Below are 17,268 nucleotides of genomic sequence, written 5' to 3' on the forward strand. Positions count from 1 at the left end.
GTACTTATTTTTTTATTGTAAAAAAATCATTAGTGTGCTCTGTTTGTTACAGTGAAGTGATGCTACAACACAATTATATAAAAACCCAGAGAAAGAGATAATGATCCATTTTCTGTCGTGTTTCTGAAAGATAAATCATCTCCACATTTCATTTCACGTCACATGATGCTGAACAAGCACAGTGTGTGCAAATGTGTGGTTTTGTAGCCTGATTTGAATCTCAGGCTACAAAGCCGGTAATGTGTTTACCTCACATTACCGGCTCTTTCTTAACAGAAATCTTTGCTTTCTTGTGACATGCTGGCTTGGCTTTCAAGTTCCCCACGGTTCCTGTACATTCAGTTTTTACTTTAGTCTTTTTGCATGGCATTTTTTCCTCTTCACCATCTTCATCTTTCACTGGTTGCTTTAGATGTGCCATCTCTTTGAGGCTTTGGAACTTCTTGAGGTCTGAACAAAACAAAACCTGAAGCAAGAGAGACACTCTGTGGTTACAGGGGACCTGCTATAAGAGACAGACAGTTTGCAGAAATTGACACTCACAGACTGCGCCCAGCCAGCGTAGGGTCCCCACAGCTTTCGAAAAAAATCTCCTGTGTAGAAATATTAGATTGAACATTTTATTACCAGTGTTTAAAACCAGGGCTTAAACCATACCATTAAACAGGTATGTGAATACTGACCAATATCTCTGTTTAGTTTCTCTGTGATACTCTTCTGTCCATTGTTGGCAGCGTATTTATAGTCACGTTTAGCAATCTGCCACACATGTGTGTCAACAGGTACAGCCTCTGGCTTATCCAGGGACATCAGACATACACAGTCTGCCACCTAAAATATGACACAAAGCCTTGATTGTATGTTAGCAGTTAACATCACATTTTTTTTTGCCTTTTCTCCCCCCAAAAATATCTGCTGTACCTTTGTACCAACGCCAGGAAGAGTGCGAAGAGCATCACGGGCTTCTAGATATGGGATGCTGCGTAAACCTTCAAGCCACTGAGGCCCATGGTTGTCCAGAATCTGCTTCGCACTCTGCTGGATAAACCGAGCCCTGTATCCAAAACCAAGATCCCTAAGACGTGCCTCTATGCTGCTGTCTGATAAGAACAGTAAATGAAACAACATAGAACATAGTTGTGGTCAGAAGTTTTCACAAACTCATCATGGGCATGAATATCGTGGTAATTTGGGGCTTTTAAGGATTTCTTTGAACTGTTCTTTTTACAGATGTGGAAACACTATTTACTTTTCTATTACTATAAGGCCTGGAAGAATACCCAAACTGTCACCCTCGGATGAGAAGAAATTGGCTAGGACATTCAGAAATTTGCAGCTCACATGGACAAACCAACTGCTATCTGCAGGAAAGGTTTTATAGTCCGTTGAGATGAGGATTGAGCTTTTTGGCCACAATGACAGTAGCTATGTTTGAACGAGTAAAGGTGAGATTTTCATACCTAAAAACACTGTACAAGCTGTCAAGCGTGGTGGTGGCAGCATGATGCTCTGGGTCTGTTTTGCAGCAAATGATACTGGTACATTGCACAAAGTGGATGGACTAATATGGAGGAGGACTACCTCCAAATTCTTCAACTTCATCTCAAATCAACAGCTGAAACTTGAACACAGTTAAATTCAAACTTGTCCACCTGATTCTTGTTTTTAAAGTCGTTAAAGATGTACACTGGGTGCTGGTTTAGTGAGCAGGTGACCATAAGTCATATGGCCAGAAATCAGCAGCCCGACCTGAGGCCCTTTGCTTTATGTCTTCCTTTCTCTCTCCACTTTCCTATCTGTTTCTACTATCATTAAAGGCAAATGCCAACAAAATTAATATAAAAATAGATGAGTCAGTTAATGTTAATAAAAAAAACTAGTGGGATGAATATCTTCAGACTCTCAGTATCGTCTTCATCTGACAGTAAAGGTTTTGATAAGATTACAAACATAGATTTAAGTTCTGTGGCAAAACTTTTCAAGCACCTGCAAGCGCAGACAGGGAAGGAAAGTCGTGGTATGAGGTCTGATCAAGCTGGCACAGGGGTGAGCCCAGAGCCTGACACAGTCTGTCCACCATGCCCTGAATCCGAGAGATGTGGTTGTTGGAAGTGCAAATGAAGGAAAACAGGCATTCTGTGGGGTCCTGGCGCAGCATTCGCACACCTGCAGGAAACCCCCCCCCCACAAAAAAGTATTTATGAAATTTGATAAAACATAGCAGTAACACCTTACTGTGTAATAAGTGATATGTAGTAGCAAGGCTGTGCAAACACAAACTCACACACTGACCTTTGAAGACCTCTGCAATGTGTTTGAAGTGACAATCTGCTGCTCCCCACTCCTTGTGCAGGTCCCCCATCCTCACATCCAGCTGGAAGTAATCTCTCAGCATCTCTTCGTCCAGCTCTCTATTCTGTACTGAAGAAACAGCCAAAGGCTCATCTTCTTCCTTCTCTGGAGCACATTTGAATCTCTTCTCTGCTGTATTTTTGTCCAAGACAGAAACACCAACTCTTCTCTTCCTGTCACTTCCCTCCTTCTGCTTGTCCTGGTTGTTGTACACGTGGTACCAAAGAGTCTCATCTGTTTGGGTCAGAGTCCAAACACGCCCTCCCATCACACCGGTCCAGTGTCCTTCTGTTGTTTCCCTCCATCTGCGGGAATGAGATGTGAGTTAATTCAAAGACTTTAAACCGCTTCAACTTGCATTTGATGTTTAAAGGCTGGACGTGATTTTGACCATCTTACCGGAAGGATTGTCCACATGCAAGAGTGAGATCGAGACGCAATTCGGACTTCGAACAAGACATAGACCTCCACATTTTTGATCCAGATGACAGCACCGCATGTTTGGCCATAATTCTGCTGTTTACAGTTTCTGTTTAGTGATTAATAACAAACTTTACAGTAAAGTAAAGTCTTTTTAAACGCATAGTAGTGTAATCCGGCGTGTATGGTAGGTTACAATAATAAATACAGAAGTATTTTCCAGGAAGCTACGCGGCATTCCAGTAAATAACTTTCACGGAGATGTTTTGGCATAGATTATGATGGACGACAAAGACCTTACACTGAGTCGGAAAGGCGCAATTATTTTATATGAAAAGTTGTGAAAAGTATAAATTTTCCGTAATAATTGTTTAAAATATTATCTAGTATAGATAACAAGTAATGATCCTCAAAAATTCATATTGTCAGGAATTACTAAAATCTGATGCAACATCACCCAGATTCCGGTAACCCGTCCCTCACTGGTGTCAACACAAATCCTGATTGGTTCTTACGATCGTAGTAGGCGGTAATCTTAGTAAATCTCCTTCACGATTGGTCAGTGAGATCCAAACCCGCAGAGTTCTATTGGCTAATATTCTTTGTACTTCACGTTTTTTTTCTTTCCAGAGGAAGTGGTCTCTGGTCTCTCTTTAGGAAGCAAAGTCGTGTGTGGCGGTGGTGTGTCTGTGCTGTTCCGATTTTAACCGGTGAATTCGGCGGGATAATGGCAGATACGCTGACACTTTTCACGTCCATTGGACTCAGCGAGCAGAAAGCGAAAGAAACTCTGAAGAATGACTCGCTGAGTTCTTCCCTGAAGGAGGCAATTACTCAGGTTGGTCCTAACGCTTATGGGGTAACTCAACTACCTGAATGCACAGCTGTGAAAACGACTGACACTTGACTGTACAGCTCAGCTGTATACAAACTTCTCATTTATTTATGCTACACTGGTTATAGTTTTAGATAGACCTACCCTGACCTTCTTGTAACTTTTGTGTACATTACGCCATAGTTACACTTTTACTTTCATATTTCTTTAGTTGGTAGTAAACCATCCATTATTTTATCTTTATTAGGCCCCCAGGGTCAAGATAAGGAAAGTAGTGATTATTAGCAATTTCCTTATTTGTCTTTAACAAATTCTTAATAATTCTTAAATTTCCTCTCTGTTTTCAATAGGCCCAACGTGTCCATGGGGCCTCAGGAGTGGACAAAGCCATGGGTACATTGCTGTACAGTATGGCATCTCGCCTTAAAGACACCAAACGCCTGGCATTTCTTTCAGAAAGTATAGCTCAGCGTAAGATCTGCACAGAACTACAGCTTGCAGGTAAATTATCAAAGTTTTGGAAGTCAAGCAAAAGTGAAAGTGAATGTCTACAAGATACTAGTGAGACCTGCTGTTTGGAAGTTATGGTACTCACAAAGATAACAAGAGGTCGAGCTGGGGGTGGCAAACTTCAAGATGATGTGATAATTTGGTTTAGAAATAAGTATATCAGAAGAGCAGGTCAGGTTGAGTGTGCAGTGAGCAGAGGAGCTGCCAGGAACAGAGAAGATCCATAGATGTAGTGAAGGAGGACATCCAGAGGGTTGGTGTGATAGAAGAGGATGCTAGGGATCGGGTGAGATGGAAGTAGATGATCTGTTGTGGTGACCCCTAAAGAGAGCGACTGAAAGAAGGTCTGTTGTGGACCCAGTTTTAACCAGCAAAGTTTTCCAAAAATATTTTAAACATAATTTGTGCTCCAATTATATTATGATCTGAGTCAAATTACTGCAAATTTTTTTCACAAATTCTTTTTAAGCACAATATTTGTGAAATAAATATAAAGTGCTCAGGAAAAAATACTCTGAAAGCAACAAGGAATACTAATGTCGATGATGGACCAAATCAAAGAACTAAAAAACCCAATTAAGGAGAAAGACAAGACAATCCAGTTTTTGGAAAGGAAGGTGGACGATCTAGAACAGCAGGCTCGACTTGAGGAAGTGATTATTACGGGTCTGGAAACTAAACACAGGAGTTATGCGAGAGTCACCGAGTCTGGGACCGGTGCAAAAAGAGGAGAAGACGAGCCCTCGACGGAGGAGCTACAGTCGTTGGAACGGGAGGTTGTGGAATTCTTTTCGAATAAAAAACTTCCCCTGCATAGTAATAATATATCTGCATGCTATACCCTTCCTAGGAGGCACACTAATGCTCCTCCAGCAATTGTAGTGAGATTTGTAAACCGTAAACACAAAGTTGACTTGCTGAGGCAGTCCAGCCTTTTGAGAGGAAGCGGAGTATATTTGAATGAACATCTTATAAAAAGAAATGCAGATATTGCTAGACAAGCTCGCATATTACGGAAGGAGACAAAGATTCAAGCAACCTGGACCAGGAACTGTAAAGTGATGATTAAACTTAATGGAACACCAGTAGAAGCCAAGGTTATAACGATTAAGGATCTTGGGGAATTGGACATTTATACGAGATAACATTACCAAGATAGGCAGACGGTTACGACCAATCATGACTATGAGCTTAAAAACAATTAGTTCATCCTTTACAAGAACAGATGCTACTTCGGGTGGAAAAGGACAAAAGGAAGTTGTAAATTGGACATGGAAGAAGATAAGATCAACGGACTTTAAAATATGTCGATAAATAAATGTGCGATTGTTAAGGATCCCTTTCTTTTTTGAGGTCAAATAGATATTCTTAGAATAATTATGCATAATGCTCGATGACTCAGATCATAAACCATATGATTTTGAAGCAGGTATTGACCCTGAAAGGAATGTGCTTAATACAATTAATGTCACATGTAAAGATTATACAGAGGAGCAATTCAGGGATAAGGTTGAAATAGCTAATACATTTTCATTAATTCATATTAATTGCAGAGGTCTTTATAGAAGTTTTGCTTCGATTGAAGATTTTCTGTATAGTTTGAGGCAAGTTCCAAATAATTTCTCTGTCTGAAACATGGTTAGATGAGAATAGGGGTTGTCATTTTTGTATCAAAGGGTACGATTTATACTTTGTAAATAGAACTAAGAAGAAGGCAAGTCCTTCTTTTGACCCATTTTGCCAAAGGAAAGGAAGTTGCCTAATAATTATGCACACCTGATATAGGGTGTTGATGTCATTAGACCACACCCCTTCTCATTACAGAGATGCACATCACCTAATATGCTTAATTGGTAGTAGGCTTTTGAGCCTATACAGCTTGGAGTAAGACAACATGCATGAAGAGGATGATGTGGACAAAATACTCATTTGCCTAATAATTCTGCACTCCCTGTATATATATGTGTGTGTGTGTGTGTGTGTGTGTGTGTGTGGGTGTGGGATTAAACTATATACAGGGGTGCACATAAGTGGTCTGCAGGTGCACATTCGCTGTCAAAATAAAAGACGCGCACCAGATAAGAAGTTGCAACGCCAGTTTGCGTACATAAGATTTTCTGGAGGAGGACAGACATTTGATTAGAACTCTTAAAGATGTCAAAGAAGCAAGCTCCTTTAAGCAATTAAAGGAGCTTGCATGGTGGGAATCTCTCACTCCATTAGTTCTCTTTGGTGGTCCTCCACCTCCAAAGAAATGCCAGAAAGAGTCCGAACCGCAAAAGAAGTGCGTATACTCAGAAAAGTGGTTGCAGGAGGTGATATAAATACTTATAAAAATAAGTTGGTATTAATATTGAGGAAAGCCAAGAAAGACTATTATAATAAACTTTTTCAGGAAAACGAGAATAATATTAAGGGCATTTGGAATATTTTTAAAGAAGTATTGGGTAACAAGAACACACCCTCAGATCGGCCTATTTATTTCATTAAGAATAATCAAGTTGTCGATGATAAGATTGAAGTAGCAAACGAATTCAGTTCCTTTTTTGTAAATGTTGGGCCTACTTTAGCAAATTTAATTAGAAAATATGACGACCCAGACTATGAGGAAGTCTGGAAAGGAGAAAGTAGAGTGGTTAATTCCTTATTCTTAGCTGATATTACCATAAAAGAAATAGTAGCAATTGTAGAAAACTTTAAAAATAAAAAATCTACTGACTGTGATGGTATAGACATGGTTATAATTAAAAAGACTTTAGACTGTATAAGTATTCCTCTTTGCTTTATTTTTAATCTCTCGTTACAATCAGGAGTATTTCCTGATCGTAAGTGGCAAAAGTGATACCCTTATATAAATCAGGAGATAAGCATAGTTTTAACAACTATAGGCCAGTGTCTCTTTTGTCACAGTTTTCAAAAGTGCTTGAAAAACGTTTTGCGCAAAGACTTGATAGTTTTATTGAAAAAAAATCAACTAATAAATGAAAATCCATTTGGATTTCGTAAAAATAGATCAACGGCATTAGCATCATTGACGATATTTCATCTGCAACCCATAATAATAAATACACAGTTGGGGTATTCGTTGATTTAAAAAGAGCTTTTGACACGTTACAACATTCTATTTTGATTTCTAAATTGTATAATTATGGTGTGAGATCAGTGGCATTGAATTGGTTAAGGAGTTATTTAGAAAATATGTACATTATCTCGGCAATACCTCTGAAAGATTGAAGATTGTATGTGGCGTTCCTCAAGGTTCTATTTTGGGACCTAAACTTTTTAATTTATATATTAATGATATCTGTGATGTATCAAAAAGGTTAAATTTTATTTTATTTGCAGATGACACAAATTGTTATTGCTCTGGAGAGAATTTGAAAGATTTGGTTGAAATTATGATTTCTGAGATGTTAAGATTAAAAAAAATGGTTTGATATAAATAAATTATCTTTGAATCTGACAAAAACGAAATTCATGTTATTTGGCAATTGTGTAAAGGAGGAAGAAGTCATTATGTCCATTAATGGAGAATTGATTGAAAGAGTTACTGAATTTCGCTTTTTGGGTGTAATAGTAGATGAAAATTTGACGTGGAAATCACATATTTAGTATATTAGAAAGGAAGATGGTTAAAAACATTTATATTTTGGGAAATGTAAGAGATTTATTAGACTACAAAACAATGCACATTTTATATTTTTAACTTTTTTTCTTATACTTTAGTTACTGTGTCAAAGTTTGGGGGAATACATATGAGAATACTATAAAACCTCTAAACTTATTACAGAAGAAAGCACTACGAATGATTCATAACGTTAAATATAGAGAACATACAAATAAATTCTTTATAAAATCAAAATTATTAAAATTAGGAGATTTAGTGAAACTACGGACACTATTAATTATGTTTAAGGCTAAAAATAATATTTTGCCTTTTAAGTTACAAAGAGTATTTTTAATGTGTTCGGGGGGAGAAGACAGCAGAAGGAAATTTTATTTTAAGCAGCTAGGACTACACAAAGATGAATGAGTCCAACGGTTAGGGGTATACGACTGTGGAACTCTCTTCATTATAATTTAAAGAATTGTATACATTTAAATGTTTTAAAAAGTGTTACATGTCTAAAATGATAACTCAATATGAAGAATGTGAATGAAATTGGAGTTAATTGAAAAAGGATCCATTATTTTTTTGCCTAATTTATTTTAGTTACTTATCTTTTCTCCTTGTTACTATGTGGAGTGGTATATTCTGATTGTAAATTGGTTGTTTGGTTTGAGATCCTTAATTAGAAAATAATGACATCCCACAGCTCAGTTACATCATCATTATATCCTTATTGCTTCTCGTCTTTGTGATGCGTTCATGGTGCACATGTAAAGTTGCAGTTGCAGTATTTTAATATCTAGAAAGCAACTGAGGAGGAGCAAGCATAAACATCATAACATTTTTGTTTGTTTGTCTGTTTTTAAGTGGCATGTAATTTGAAATGTAACTCTTCAAGCTGCTCAAATATCAGCAAACACACAAACATTGTGATTTCGCCTATTTAAATGATTATTTTAAGGTGATGAATGGATTAGGTTCACTCACCAAATTTTATGTTTTGTACTAGTTTTATAGTATCTAGGTGTTGGTAAATCAGCAATATACCCTATGAAACTTGAGAAAAAAATTACCAGAAGTAGTGAATGCCAGATTATCAGCACAGGTCAGCTGATCATAGTGTCACAAAACGAGTTATGTGTTTGATTCCAAAGGCATTCTTTCTCCGTGCTGCACCGATACACTCAGTCGTGGGGTTCCTCGACTTGTCAGATACTACTCGTGTGTGTGTGTGTGTGTGTGCGCGCGCGTGTATATGAAACCGAGATTACATAAACCACTTTCTGAATATTTTTTTTGTAGCTGCTTTGGACTTTGTGAAGGGTCATCCACAAGACCCCATCAACCAGAAGGAGTTTGACGAAGCATGTGGAGTGGGTGTAGTCATAACACCTGAGCAGATTGAGGAAGCAGTGAGTGTTCTAGCCAAAAGTGTGTCTTTTTACGTGCTGTACTGGGTGTGGTATGCACTGTAACTGTGTAATGTACTGTAGGTAGAAGCTGTGATTAAAAAGCACAAGGATCAACTGCTAAAGGAGAGGTACCACTTCAACATGGGACTGCTAATGGGTATGAGCTCCCACCTTTTGGTTAAATATTATTGCAGCTGCTGAAGCCTATCAGCCAAAAATAATTTCTCACTGAGCCTCTGTGTCTGGTGCAGGTGAAGCACGCGCTGCTCTAAAATGGGCTGATGGCAAGGTGATCAAGAATGAGGTGGACATGCAGGTATGTCTGGGAAAAGATCCTTCTGTTATTGCAATGTCATTGTGGTTAAGTATTTGCAGTGAAGGTCGCTGGGATTCTTTCAAATAATAAAGCTCTGGCTTTCATCTTAAAGGTTCTGCACCTCTTAGGACCCAAAACAGAGGCTGACCTAGAAAAGAAGCCCAAGGTAAAAGTGGTGTATCTTATTAAAAAGTTGAACATTTCTGGAGCCATTTTTATGCAAATTCTTTGCTGTCTTGGGGTAAAACATTGTCCAGCAGATAGTTAATCTACACACACAAAAAGCCAATCAACTAAATGATATGTAGTGTGTTTAAGCTTCAGAATGAGTTAATTTTGTAAGTTCTGTGTAGAGCTGAGGTAGAAATGCATTGCATGATTTTTTTGGTCTGTAATTAATATGGGGGCGATCGTGGCTCAAGAGTTGGGCGTTCGCCTTGTAATCGGAAGGTTGCCGGTTCGAGCCCCGGCTTGGACAGTCTCGGTCGTTGTGTCCTTGGGCAAGACACTTCACCCGTTGCCTACTGGTGGTGGTCGGAGGGCCCGGTGGCGCCAGTGTCCGGCAGCCTCGCCTCTGTCAGTGCGCCCCAGGGCGGCTGTGGCTACGATGTAGCTTGCCATCACCTGTGTGTGAATGGGTGGATGACTGGATATGTAAAGCGCTTTGGGGTCCTTAGGGACTAGTAAAGCGCTATATAAATACAGGCCATTTACCATTTACCATTTACCAATATATAATCATCTTTCAGGCACAGAAAGCTAAAGTCACAGAGAATGACGTGAAGGTGAAGAAAGAGGAGGTGGCGGTGAACGGTAAGCAGCAAAGTCAAAAACAGACAGGGGTGCTTTTGTCTTGAAGTACTTTTTAAAACTGTTTATTGATTGTTTAGGTGATGCAGTCTCTGGGGAGGGCAAGTCACTAATGGAGCAGCTCAGAGGAGAGGCACTGAAGTTCCATAAACCAGGTGAGGACAATTAGAAATGAAATGATCTTGTTGCACCTGAAAAAGGTTTCCTTAATCTGTTCACACTGCAGCCCTCAATGTTTCTTAAAAAATTAACCAACAAAGCTATGTGTATGGGAATGCTTATTTGTGTATCAATGTGCTCGGACATTAGACAGACTTTCCCTTGCTGGTTTCCTGGTTTAAAAAGTCAGATTGAGCCCATGTAAGAATGGAGCACTCCTCACCACCAGCTTTTCTAGCATTCATGTGAAAAGGGGGACTTTTGTCAATGTGTCTACTTGGTTATTGTGACTTTGAACTATGTTTATTTCTTTGTTCTTGACCGCGCAGGAGAAAATTATACAACTGAGGGCTACGTGATCACACCGAATACAATGAATTTGCTTAAAAAGCACCTGGAGTTCACAGGTGGACAGGTATAATATTTTCGCGACTTGAATGAACTGTTACAAATCTTACATAGTTAAAAAAAAAAACATTGATCCCATTTACCTGTCTCGGCATGTCTTTAGATACGTACCCGTTTTCCTCCTGAGCCCAACGGTATCCTTCACATTGGGCATGCCAAAGCTATCAACTTTAATTTTGGCTATGCAAAGGTAAGTTAATTTCTTCTTCAACACCATATAAGCTTTTGAATGTTCTCTTGTGCAGGTGTTTACTCTAAACATTGTGTTCCCCCATAGGCAAATAATGGAATTTGCTTCCTGAGGTATGATGACACAAATCCTGAGAAGGAAGAGGAGAAATACTTCACTGCCATCAAGGATATGGTGGAGTGGCTGGGTAAGTTTTTTGTGCATAAATGTTTTGATGTTCTTGGGCACATTCTCTACATTCATGGAGCCATTGTCATATCCCTGTTTTGCTCACACAGGCTACAAACCTTATGCCGTCACACACGCTTCTGACAATTTTCAGCAACTCTATGACCTTGCTGTGGATCTTATTCGCAGGTGAGTGCAGGATATGTGGAGATGTTGGTGCACGGATGGTGTTTGACTCATTTCTTTTCTCCGCCTTCAGGGGTCACGCGTATGTGTGCCATCAGAAAGGCGAGGAGCTGAAAGGCCATAATGTTCCTCAATCACCGTGGAGAGATCGACCCATCGAAGAGTCGCTGGTGCTGTTTGAGAGGATGAAGAAGGGCCTGTTTGCTGAGGGAGAGGCCACCCTCAGGATGAAGATGGTCATGGAGGATGGAAAGATGGATCCTGTGGCATACCGAATAAAATACACACCGCATCATCGGACAGGAGATGAATGGTATAAATAAAAAAAACCCACAACATCTTTTCTCACAACAATGTATTCCTAGTGAACTTGCTTTATCTTTCTTTGCAGGTGCATCTATCCTACCTATGACTACACTCACTGTCTGTGTGACTCCATTGAAAATATTTCACACTCACTGTGTACCAAAGAGTTTCAAGCCAGGTATACAGGACTTTTTTCCCCCCATCTTCATTAGGTTCATTTTAGCTTTTGCTGGATTCTTATAGAATGACATTACTGTTTTTGTTGTTGACCTTTTTGTGATTCTGTCAGGCGTTCATCATATTACTGGCTGTGTAACGCTCTGGATCTGTACTGCCCTGTGCAGTGGGAATATGGGCGGCTGAACCTCACCTACACTGTTGTGTCCAAGAGGAAAATCATCAAACTGGTCGAGACGGGCGTTGTCAGGTAAAGTAGGATTTCTTTTTGACATTTTTTTTTCAGACTTAATTATTTACTTTGTAATGCAAATTAATAGAAGTGGCAAGGAAATATGCTGCTTTTAAGGGCTGCTGAGGCACTCCATCTCTTTGTAAAATAATGTAACAAGTTTATTTTTAGGTGTAGGCAGGAAAAGATAGACCAACGTGTTTCAACTCTTAAGTGTTAATCAGAGTCTGGTAAACATAAAGTCATTGAGGATTAAAGGCCATGGGTAACAAAAAATCTGCAGCAAGGTATGTGACCCCTAGAGGGGATTGTAATCAAAGAACAAAGACCCTCACATGTCAAAGAAATTATATAAAAAATATTTTACAAAGCAGTGTGGAAAAATAAAAAATAAATGTGAATTTGTAATAGATCATAATAAAAAGGCTAGAATTCAACCATTAGACTGTACATATATTCACATACTATGCTTATGATTCAACAGTTTTATTTTTCTATTCATAATTTAATTTAAAATAACCTTATTTTAAGCACAGAGCTGAATCTAAAACACAAGGTTAGCTATGTTAACATGGCAAAAAAAACTGAACATACTGGTTATTAATCACTATTAAGGGCTCGTTACCTGCCCAGGATTTGCCCAAACTCTTAGCCAGTAATAGCTGGGATAGGCTTCAGCCCCACAGTCCTGAATTGGATAAGGAGATCCATAGATAAAGCCAATTTTATTTATTTAACCCCCTAAGACCCGAACTCTTCCACGGCATGCATTTTTAATTTCTCTTTGATATTTGGGCATATTGGGTCCCGATGAATGTAAAAACAAAGAATTACCAGATTTATTTATTTATTTTACCTTTGTTTTTAAGAAAAATAAAAGCCACATATGAGGATATTCGTTTAAAATTTTGATAGAACAGTAGCAGTATAATGTCCTCGAAAGTGGATATTAGGCCCTTGTAGAGCAAAATTGAGTATTTTGGTCTAAATAACCCAAAATGTGATGTCCACACATGTGGACGTCAGGTCCTAGGAGGTTAATTTAGTTATTTAAATCAGTGGCCTTATGTCATTAACATAAAATGTAGCTGAAAGTCTGTCTTTTAGATTTGAGAATAATATCAACTTTGTGTTGAAAGTCAACACTGGCATATAACTACATATTAAATGTCTACCTGTGTATCCCTACCTGGTAAAGTGTTTTATATTTCCAGTTTTTTGTTACCATTCAACTAAAGCCCTTTTACTTAATTGTCATAGAGATAAACTCTAAAGTCACTTCTGATTTCATTGTTAGAATAACATAAAAGGCTTTATGCACTATTTCCTTTTAATTAGATACCTTGAGATAAACTGAAAAAGCTGTAGAAATCAAAACTTTTACAGAAAAGTTAGCTGTATGCTTTTGTTTTGGTTTTTTTCCCCTCACATGTTGCATGAGATGCTGTATTGCACAAAATGTTTAGACAAACTAAAGCAGACTTTGTGGTTCAGCAGTGGTAGCAGTTTCGTAGCCTGGGGATGGCCTGTCCATCTGCACAGAGCTCTGTTTTCTATGGAGGCGATGTACAAAGTATGTGGTATAACCAGTCTGTGGGCTGTTGTTGGTCCATGGAGAAGTTATAACATACAAAGAGCTGAAGTGAAACTGAGCAGCAGCTGTCTCTGCTTTTCGTACTGATTTTTGATCTAGCTTTGTAAACTAATCAGCATTCGGCAGACACATCATTTGCGTCCAGTAATGTGCAGTGGGGATTTTGGAAGACTGCACAGGAGCAGGTCTGGTGTTGGTTTAAAACCCTTTCCGCTCGCTGTCTGAACAGAAACATGCACGGAGACGAACACGTTTGCAGGACCATAATTTAGGCTTAAGAGTAAAAACCCTTACGTCAGAGCTTCCACCAGATATAGACCACTCAAATTAAGAATTCAGCCCCACTGTATTCAGTTAGTATAATTCGAAAATCATTTAATTGTGTAGCACTCTAAATAGAAACATTTCTAAGGCTTGCAATGCAAAAAAACTTTTTCCAGACTTAGTTTTTCCCTGATATAACAGGACAAAATATCGGGACAAACCTGTACATGACATTTATCCGAAAGCAGCACATCCAACAAAAGCTGACTTCAGCAGCTCTCTGGATTCACCAATGTTTTAAACTCCATATCTGAGTAGGACCTTAGTTTTCCCCAAGCATGTTAAAAGCTATTAAAACAAACTAGTTAATTACTTCATTGTAGGGAATTGATGCAGCCTTTTGACCACAGCTATTGTTGTGATGTCTTCATTGTGCATAGCCTGCGTTAAGTAACTCTTAAATATTTGTTTCTAATTACAGAGACTGGGATGATCCCAGACTCTTCACTCTGACTGCACTGAGGAGAAGAGGGTTTCCCCCAGAAGCGATCAACAACTTCTGTGCACGAGTAGGCAAAATGAATGCAATGATGAACTTTTGGATGCCACAACAAGTCCCATTCATAAGTGCTGTGCTAACACTGTACACATCTCACAGGTGGGAGTCACAGTTTCCCAAACGACGACCGAGCCCCACTTACTGGAGGCGTGTGTGAGGGATGTGCTGAATGAAACAGCACCTCGAACCATGGCTGTGCTAGAACCACTCAAAGTCACCATAACGAACCTTCCTGACAACTTCAAGGTTTGTACATTGCTTATAAAACAAATCGCTTGACCTAGTATATTCTTTCACATTATATTTTAGGAGAAAATAATCCTTCTGTCTTCTCTTTCAGACAGATGTACGAGTCCCGGACTTCCCTGCCGACGAAGCTAAGGGCAGCCACACGGTTCCTTTCACGCGCACAGTCTTCATTGAACAAAGTGACTTCAGAGAGGTCAGAGAGGAGAAACCTCCAAATAAATGATTTTAAAAAGCAGCAATTCTTTGTGCTCTTTTTGGTTTTGAGATGGGCAACGATTATGAGGTTATTCTCTTCTTTGGCAGGTCATGGAAAAGGGCTACAAGCGCCTGACTCCAGAACAACCTGTAGGCCTGAGGCATGCTGGGTATGTCATCTCTGTCCAGAAAATCATCAAGGTAAAACTCAGTTTCACCAAGTAGACAATATAAAATAAAATTAAAATGTGTTTTCCATGCTCTAATCCTGTAAAAACATAAACAGGCCCTTCAAACTTTTCTTCATCACAATATATTTGTGAAGGTTTTACATATATCTGTCCAGTCAAACGACATAGTTTTATAAAAATATGATCTAGTTATATTAAACAAGAGGTTGTATTCTAGAATATTCAATTGCGGCAGTAAAATGTCATTATTACTTCATTATCTGGTTTATGACACACATGTTGCTCTGAACCATTTCTCAGGACACTCAGGGCAAAGTGGTGGAACTGGAGGTGACCTGCTGCAGTTCTGAGACCGCAGAGAAACCGAAGGCCTTTATCCACTGGGTCAGTGAGCCACTGGTGTGTGAAGTGCGCCTCTATGATAGACTGTAAGTCACAAACAATTACCCATCATTCACAAACATTTCACAAATAATATAACTAGAGAATTCACCTAACCAAGTATCTCCTTGTATCCGTAGCTTCTTGCACAAACATCCAGAAGATCCATCTGAAGTGCCTAATGGCTTCCTGAGTGACATCAACCCTGTGAGTATCTCTGAACTACAACAGAAGGCTTTTGAAGTGTCAGCAGTCACATCGATTTCTTAATTTGTTTCTTCATTTTTTTTTAAATTTAGGATTCCCTGCAAGTGATCAGTAGTGCCTTAGTGGACACCTCAGTCAAGAGAGCAAAGGTTTTTGATAAATTCCAGTTTGAAAGAGTCGGCTACTTCTCCGTGGACTCAGACAGCACTGCAGATAAGGTACGGAAAGATTTTTTTTATTTTTTATTTATTTATTTAAAACGAGGTTTGTACAAATTTGTGGAAGCTTCTATTTCAATTAACTTTAGTTAATTCTTTGATAGTCTTGGTCTGGATTAAAAACATTTATGCAATATGAGCTGAAACCTTTTTCCTTCTTTCACTGCAGCTCATCTTCAACAGAACAGTTACCCTGAAAGAAGACCCTGGGAAGATCTGATTGACTTGAGATTAAGCCACTCTTCCTGCTTCAGAGATGCATGTTCAGATTTGCTTGCATTACATCAATGTGTAATATCAGCAAAGGCACAGACTGAGTCAGATGAGATACTGGAATATTTTTTTTCAGGGATTTATCACTCAGAAACGAAACAAAATTATATTCCTCAGCTATGATCTTATTCATCACAAAAGCGCTGCAGCATGACTTTGACCTAGCTCATTTGCTCAGTAATCATTAAGTCTTTTTTTTTTTCTATACTTGCCACAATAATATTCACTTACAGTGTTTTCTCTTGTTTTTTGAATGGATGAAGCTTTCATCATTGTTCAACAAGGGCTGTTTGTGTATATTATGTGAAGCTGGTGTTACACATATGTGATGCTCTCAAATGCCACACGTGACTTTTTTATATATATAGATTCAGAGGCTGCCAAAGCATCATGTTTTTTAAGACTAGGCAGATTGAACATGTGTCCTTTGGACTGGAGCAAAGAATAAATAATTCTACAAACTGCAGCGTCCATGTGTATTCATGCTGGTTCGGGATACTTAGTTTTGTGTGTGTGCGTGCGCGTCGGGGGTTCTATCAGTATTAATATTGAGTATTTTTCTTAGCTGGAATGCTTATTAAGAAGGAAGGAACATAACAATAACCATTGAGAAAAAATATAATACTGGACCACTATTGATACCTACTAAGCATGTTAGTGGTGCTTGCAGTGCAACCTGTGAGCCCATGGTGGACCTTGGAGACATTTTTATATTGCTTGTGAGCAACAGCAAGAATGAACTGCTATACAGTTGATGTCATGTTGTAACATGGCAGCAAAAACTCAAGACTAAGACAACAGCTGCCTTCAGTTTTTCTACACTAGCTGTTATAGCAGACAGTTTAATGTAAACACAATAACCTCAATAATGGCTAAGAAACTTCTTTTGGCTGTTCCCTTAAGAGGTCAGCACAACAAATCATCAGCCTCCATTTCCCACTATCCCAAGCTGTCCTTTTCACATCAGCCCTCTGCATGTTCACCACAACTACATCCATGAACCTCTTCTGAGGTTTTCCTCTTGCCGGGAAGCATATTCAGCATCC

General features: G+C 38.9%; 2 protein-coding genes across 3 annotated transcripts; one reads left to right on the forward strand and one right to left on the reverse strand.

The window, feature by feature from the left end:
* On the reverse strand, nucleotides 1-3,252 carry ogg1 (8-oxoguanine DNA glycosylase). Its single transcript, XM_080898073.1, has 7 exons — nucleotides 2,752-3,252; nucleotides 2,293-2,657; nucleotides 1,987-2,166; nucleotides 922-1,100; nucleotides 684-831; nucleotides 544-593; nucleotides 1-466 (listed from the first exon to the last, which is right to left on the reverse strand). The coding sequence occupies exons 1-7, from the start codon at nucleotides 2,859-2,861 to the stop codon at nucleotides 251-253; spliced, it is 1,248 nt and encodes a 415-aa protein (XP_080754199.1). The 5' UTR covers nucleotides 2,862-3,252; the 3' UTR covers nucleotides 1-250.
* On the forward strand, nucleotides 2,551-16,688 carry qars1 (glutaminyl-tRNA synthetase 1). Of its 2 annotated transcripts, none has more exons than XM_080898069.1 (24): nucleotides 2,551-2,672; nucleotides 3,403-3,610; nucleotides 3,958-4,108; nucleotides 9,030-9,139; nucleotides 9,221-9,296; nucleotides 9,391-9,455; nucleotides 9,568-9,621; nucleotides 10,205-10,268; nucleotides 10,346-10,420; nucleotides 10,754-10,839; nucleotides 10,936-11,022; nucleotides 11,110-11,209; nucleotides 11,301-11,379; nucleotides 11,450-11,673; nucleotides 11,767-11,860; nucleotides 11,972-12,109; nucleotides 14,431-14,518; nucleotides 14,608-14,754; nucleotides 14,849-14,950; nucleotides 15,061-15,153; nucleotides 15,444-15,571; nucleotides 15,665-15,731; nucleotides 15,824-15,949; nucleotides 16,119-16,688. In XM_080898069.1, exons 2-24 carry the CDS (start codon nucleotides 3,500-3,502, stop codon nucleotides 16,167-16,169), a joined length of 2,316 nt encoding a protein of 771 aa, XP_080754195.1. In that variant the 5' UTR covers nucleotides 2,551-2,672; nucleotides 3,403-3,499; the 3' UTR covers nucleotides 16,170-16,688. The 2 variants fall into 2 exon arrangements, with proteins under 2 accessions (XP_080754195.1, XP_080754194.1); XM_080898068.1 differs by having other exon boundaries at nucleotides 2,553-2,672; nucleotides 11,450-11,689; nucleotides 11,768-11,860.
* The last annotated feature ends 580 nt before the right edge of the window (nucleotides 16,689-17,268 follow it).

The sequence above is a fragment of the Rhamphochromis sp. 'chilingali' genome (assembly GCF_963969265.1).
Source record: "Rhamphochromis sp. 'chilingali' genome assembly, chromosome: 12".
Lineage (NCBI taxonomy): Eukaryota > Metazoa > Chordata > Actinopteri > Cichliformes > Cichlidae > Rhamphochromis > Rhamphochromis sp. 'chilingali'.